The sequence below is a fragment of the Acomys minous genome, assembly GCF_964271855.1.
Source record: "Acomys minous genome assembly, chromosome: 16".
NCBI classification, from domain to species: Eukaryota; Metazoa; Chordata; class Mammalia; order Rodentia; family Muridae; genus Acomys; species Acomys minous.
In genome coordinates, this window is record NC_140498.1 from 17,961,202 (window position 1) to 17,967,000 (window position 5,799).

A 5,799-nucleotide genomic window follows, 5' to 3' on the forward strand; every position below is an offset into this window, starting at 1 on the left:
AAAAACAGCAATGAAGTTACACACTGACTGTTTGCCTTGTTTTTTTTTTTTAAATCTTTTTAAATGTTGTTTTAAAATCTTGTTTCAGTAAGTTTAAGATTGTGTGCTTGGCTGCTTTCGAAGCTGCAGCTGGGCACGCTTGCAGAGACTCCAGGCCAAGCATCACTGCAAAACTAGACTTTGTCTCAAAAAAGAAGAGGAGGAAGAGGAGGAGGAGGAGGAGGAGGAGGAGGAAGCCATGGTTGTGGCTGCACATGTCTTTTATCTTGGGACACAGAGGCAGGTGGATCTAAGTTGGAGGCCAGCCTCATCTACAAAGCGAGTTCCAGGACAGCCAAGGAGAAACCCTGGCTCGAAAAACCAAAACAAAAGAAGAAAAAGAAAAAAAGAAAAGAAAAAGAAAAAAAAAGTTCTCCCTTCTCTTGCTGCAGTGAGCGGGCCTTGGGGGCGGTAGCCCTTCTCCTGGCCTGGTGGCGAAGGCCAAGTGCAGGCGAGTGCAATGTTCAAGGATGCACTAGGGCTCTGGGGACACTGATCCAGCGGGGCCTGTCCCGCTTCGCACGCGGGGTGGCTGCCGCTTCCCCGCGGGACAGCTCTGGCCGCGCCTTCCCGGAGATCACGGAGGAGGCGGCGCGGGCGTCCCGTTATCGACCCCATCTCCCGTTACATAAGTCCGCGCCCCTATCTCTGCGGGCCATCGCCGCGCCAGCGCGCGCTTCTCCCACGCGCGGGGAGGGGTGGGCGCCTACCAGCTGCTCCCCGCATGCCTTCTGCTTCTCTTGAGGGGCGGGGCACATTGACTCATCCATGCACCAACCAAGGTGTTTCCCCGCGCCTTCCCCCACCCCGAGGAGACCTCCAAGGAATCTGCCACCTGCCCCTTTGTCCAGACTAAGAAACTGAGGCCCGATAGGGGTCACTTGGCTAGGCAAGGCACTTCGAATCCTGTGGGACGGGTTTCCAGTTCCCAGGTCTGTAGAGGACTGGGGACGCCCCCACTGTGGACAGAGAGCTGCCAATGCCTTTCCCAATGGAAAGAGAGCTGGGCAAGGCTAGGTCCTGCAAGAGTGAGGGCGCCAGAGTCCCTGGAGGACATTTGTAAGAAGATGGAGTCTGGCTGAGGAAAAGAAATGGGTCGGGGGAGGGGGGCGGGTAGAGTCTGAGAAGAGGGGCGTGAAGGGCCTCTGCTGGCCTGAGGGAGGAAGCGGGTGAGGATGTATCTTGACATCACCACCCAATAGGCAAATGCTGTGGCCGCTGTAGGAGGTGGGTAGTTCAGTGGGAGGAAAGAGTAGGGAAAAGGCCATCTGTGGTAGAAGGCTGCCTGCAGGAGAAAGGCCCAGGAGATGCCCTCCAATCATCCTGAATATCCTGGGAAATTTGAGGCCCTTGGAGGGCCACAGAAGCTTCTGCGGAGACTGGGAGGCAAGTGGGGCCACCACAGTCTCCACCGTATCAGCAGCCGTCACGCTGCCTACCCAACCCAGATATAGTGTCCCAACAGACTAGCCAAGAAAAGGCCCCGGTGGGCCGGTGTCCAGGCTGCCCATTGGCAGAATTAGCATCAAAACAAGTTTACACATGAAAGGTCAGGGGAATACCTGAGCTGCCTGGGTCTAGGGGAACCTTTGGGCATCATGAGCTCCTATAATCCCTCCCACTTGTGAAGCTGAGGAGCAGTGGGGTGGATGGAAGTGATCTCTCCTTACTCTGTCTTCTTTGAATGTTCTATCTGAATCATACATCGCTTTGATGATTTATGAGATATGTCCACTGAAATGAAGAAAAAGAAGAAGAGGAAGAAGAAGAAGAAGAAGAAGAAGAAGAAAGGAAAGAGAAGAACACTTCTTCAATTCTCACAGCTAGTAGTCTGATAGCGCCACATGCCCCAAGGCTGCCAGGGACTTAGTGACTCAAAGAGGTCAGCATTGGGCTGGCTGCTCAGGAGCTTGGGGCAGTCAGCAGGTGGAATCGCCGGGGCGGAAGCTGGCTTTGCTGATGCTCACCCTAGAAATAAGCCACCCGGAACCTGGAAACTCTGTCCTAGACCCTTCTCAACAAATCCACCAAATCAGACTCTTTCCTATAGACAGCACTGGATTTTCCACAAAAGAAAAAGAAAAAGAAAATCAAGATGAGTAAAGATGTGGTTTTCAGATAATGCCCAACAAAGCAGAGACCAGGGGATGAGGCGTCACTGCTTGCGCTTATAAAAAGCTGCTGCAGCAGGCTCAGGCCACAAGCCACCAGCTTAGGCCGCCCCAGAGTTCTTCTGCTCCTTGGTTCTGTCATTGGCTCTGGGCTTCATGGCGCTCTGGGTGACTGCTATCCTGGCTCTCGCCTGCCTTGGTGGTCTTACTGCCCCAAGCCCGGTGCGGCGATCCATGTCTCCCCCTTCGGCCCTTAAGGAGCTTATTGAGGAGCTGAGCAACATCACACAGGACCAGAGGGTGAGTAACACACACACACACACACACACACACACACACACACACACACCCTCTCCGGAAGAGGACATGGCCAGGCTGGGTCTGGGCTCTTGGGAATGATGGAGGAAGCCCCCCCCCCAGCCTCAAAAGTGAGGAGGATGGGAGGCTAGTTTGGGGGTGCCACAGTGTGGACAGTGAAGAGTCCCTCCAAACAAAAGACCTTTACAACAGGACAGGTTTAATCTAAGAAAACCCGTGGAAGAGAGATCTCTAGATGAGAAAACCAGACAGCTTTCAGGCTGCTAACAGCCTAGGGCTAGTTAAGGGGACAGGGAAGGGTTGGGTTGTGGGTTTAAAGCCTGCTAGAGGTAGTCAAAGCATGCTGAGCAAGACTGCCAGGCAATCCTTAAAGCTCTATGCAGCTGGCCAGTCTTTATTGGGGGGTCTGCAGGAGTTAGGGGGGAGGATGCTAAGGGTGGCGGAAATCTAGGAAAACGAGCTACTTTATTTCTGGAATAGTGACTACTGTGGTTTCCAGAAACGGCCATTGTTTAACCAAAATGGCGTGGGGATGGCTAACAACTGGACCTAGCAGGGGTTGCCAGGGTCACTAGGGGCCTAGTTCCACGTCTACCAGCTCCCAGCACTCTTCCACAGGGGAAAGCGTAGAAGGGCCAGCGGCTTCCTAGAACCATTTGGCATTTGCCCACTGGATTTTCCTATGCCATGTCCCTGTCACGATTTCAGGCAGTTGGGTGGGAGGACTCTGTAAGCATCAACTCCTCTCCCCACTGGCTTATCAGCTCACGGTGTCTGACCATCGATTATTGCTAAACCTGACGCGGGGTGCTGTGTCATCCCTACTGACACCTCCAGAGGCTCGCACGGAGGCTTCACTTTGTAAGGTCCGGGGAGGTTACTGTCAGGCTAGACTCAAGCCTTGCAAGAATTACCCGAGGCCTTACGTGTGTGTGTGTGTTCCTAACGCATAGTGTCCCATTCAGAGAACAGATCCGTGACACTACAGGCTCCCATTGCATCGCAACAGCAGCCCCTCCCACAACTCCTTTACCAAACCACCTGCCCCCCCCACCACCTCCCTCTGGCCTTCTCTGTAGGCGGTCCCCTGTGGCAAGCTTCAAATAAGGCATTTCCCCTGCCAGTAGCCACGCAGTCAGTTTCTGTCTCTCGGCCCCAGGTCTCTACCTCCCGCGGTATCTCCTCATGCAGAGTAGACAGCGGAGCTTAGGGGGTTGAGGGGGTTGTCAAGCCTGACTCCATGCTACAGTAGGGGTGCTTGTGGGCCTGGCCTGGCTGGGGCAGGCCTGTGATTTCTGTTACCATTCTGCTCATTGGCTCTTTGCTTCCTCAGACTCCCCTGTGCAATGGCAGCATGGTATGGAGTGCGGACCTGGCAGCCGGCGGGGTAAGGAGCCTGGGCTGCGGGGATATGGTGGCGGCGTAGGCATGTTTTCTCTGAGCCCTACTCATACAGTCAAACAACCTTCAGAGCTAGGCGTGCCTGGAATATCAGGACTTGAGAGGTCGAGGCAGGAGGATTACCATATGTCTGAGGCCAGTTTGGACTATATAGGAAGTGCCAGGCTGGCCTGGCTACAGAAGGAGAGCCTGCCTCACAGAAATCAACTGAAAAAGCAAACTGTAGAACAGCGGTTCTCAGCCCTCCTAATGCTGCGACCCCTTTAATACAGCTCCTCATGCTGTGATGAACGCTCCCCGCAACCATAAAATTACTTTGTTGTTACTTCATGACTGTAATTTTGCTACTGTTACGAATCGTATAGTGTAAATATTAAACATAGAAAATAGCTGCTATGCAGACCCCTCAGAAGGGTTGAGACCCACAGGTTGAGAAACGCCTCTCTAGAAGCTACCCAGTCACTCCTCATAATTTAGGCCCTTCCTCCCACCCGTACCCACCTGGCCCGGCAGTCTGCTTTCCTGAGCCAGGCCCCACAACTGTCCTCTTCTCCCACAGTTCTGTGCAGCCCTGGATTCCCTGACCAACATCTCCAATTGCAGCACCGTTTACAAGACCCAGAGGATACTGAAAGGGCTCTGCACCCGCAAGCCCTCTGCTGTGGTAAGGCGTGCTCCGCCCCTGCGTCCCGCTCCTGCAGCCTGCCTCAGCATCCCATGTGTGCGCCCACCCAGGAGCGGCTCCACTGTAGCAGCAGGGACCCAGACTTAGGGACTTACAGGGCTCCCAACTTCTACCTGAGCCTCAGTTTCCACAGTTGCGAAGTAGAGGCAAAAGCGGAACCCACCTGGCAGGGACTTTTGGGAGCATTGTATAGGACAGTCCCCGGAAAGCCCCTGGTGGGCGCTGGCTGCCTTTGATGTTGGGCGTCCCTCTAATAGACGGGCCTCTCTGTTGTTTCACAGGTTTCCAGCCTCCAAGATACCAAAATCGAAGTGGCCAAGTTTATAACAACACTGCTCACCTACGCAAGGAAACTTTATCGCCACGGCCCCTTCCACTGAAGAAAGAAAAACACACAGACGGGCCCTGGACATCTCCGTGGCGGAGCCGTTTTTCTTTCTCACGTCTGACATTTCTTGGGGAGGCGGGGAGGAGGGTTGGGGAGGAATGCAACTACTACAACAAACCGGAGCATGACAGCGGGTCCAGCCTATGGCCTGCTTTACACAGGGCAACTGAGGCAGAGATCAGCTTGGGCACATTTCTTTTTGGTCTTATTTATTATGGTTGTATGTTATTTAAATGAGTCTGTCAGTATTGGGGGAATGGTTTGCTGCCTATGTCCTGGGGCCCCAGCACTGAAGCAGTGGGCTCTGGGGGGGGGGAGGGGGGGGTCCCTGGCAATAATTACTGTATACACAATTCTGCTACCTCACTGGAGCCTCCAGGTCTCATCCCAGGCAGGAGACAGGTGGGCAGGGCCAGATCAATACCTCCTGCCTGCCAGGCGGCACCAACCAGCCCTCAGCCATGAAGTAACTTATTGTTTTGTCCTTGTATTTAAAGTATTAAATAGGTTAGCAAAAATAATAATATATGGAAGGATGGGCCTGTTGCACTCAAGGCGGTGGGGGTGGGGTGGGGGGAGGGTGGTAGGTTTGTCATTGACTGTCAAACTAGAAACTGGGAATAAAGATGGTGACAGATAGGCCTGCCTGCTTTTGCTGTCTTTTTTGGACCGTGGGGATGCAGGCCCATGGGAGCCAAACTGAGGATGCTAGTGTGGGATGGGCTGTTCAAAAGGGGGTAGGAGGAGTGAAGGGCAAGATCTGGGCTGGGGATGGGGGCAAGTAGGTACACCCCCTCTGTCTACTGTTGGTAAACGGAAGGAGCTTGGGCCAGGAAGTTGGGGTTCAAGGGGGATGT

At 53.9% G+C, this 5,799-nt stretch overlaps 1 protein-coding gene across 1 annotated transcript; it reads left to right on the forward strand.

The window, feature by feature from the left end:
• The first annotated feature begins 2,289 nt into the window (after nt 1-2,289).
• On the forward strand, nt 2,290-5,475 carry IL13 (interleukin 13). Its single transcript, XM_084762243.1, has 4 exons — nt 2,290-2,450; nt 3,802-3,855; nt 4,429-4,533; nt 4,836-5,475. The coding sequence occupies exons 1-4, from the start codon at nt 2,307-2,309 to the stop codon at nt 4,932-4,934; spliced, it is 402 nt and encodes a 133-aa protein (XP_084618369.1). The 5' UTR covers nt 2,290-2,306; the 3' UTR covers nt 4,935-5,475.
• The last annotated feature ends 324 nt before the right edge of the window (nt 5,476-5,799 follow it).

Coding starts and splice junctions, on each gene's coding strand:
- IL13 (XM_084762243.1), top strand. CDS start 2,307: ATGGCGCTCTGGGTGACTGCTATCCTGGCTCTCGCCTGCCTTGGTGGT. Junction 3,856..4,428: donor CGGACCTGGCAGCCGGCGGG/GTAAGGAGCCTG, acceptor CTTCTCCCACAG/TTCTGTGCAGCCCTGGATTC. Junction 4,534..4,835: donor CCCGCAAGCCCTCTGCTGTG/GTAAGGCGTGCT, acceptor GTTGTTTCACAG/GTTTCCAGCCTCCAAGATAC.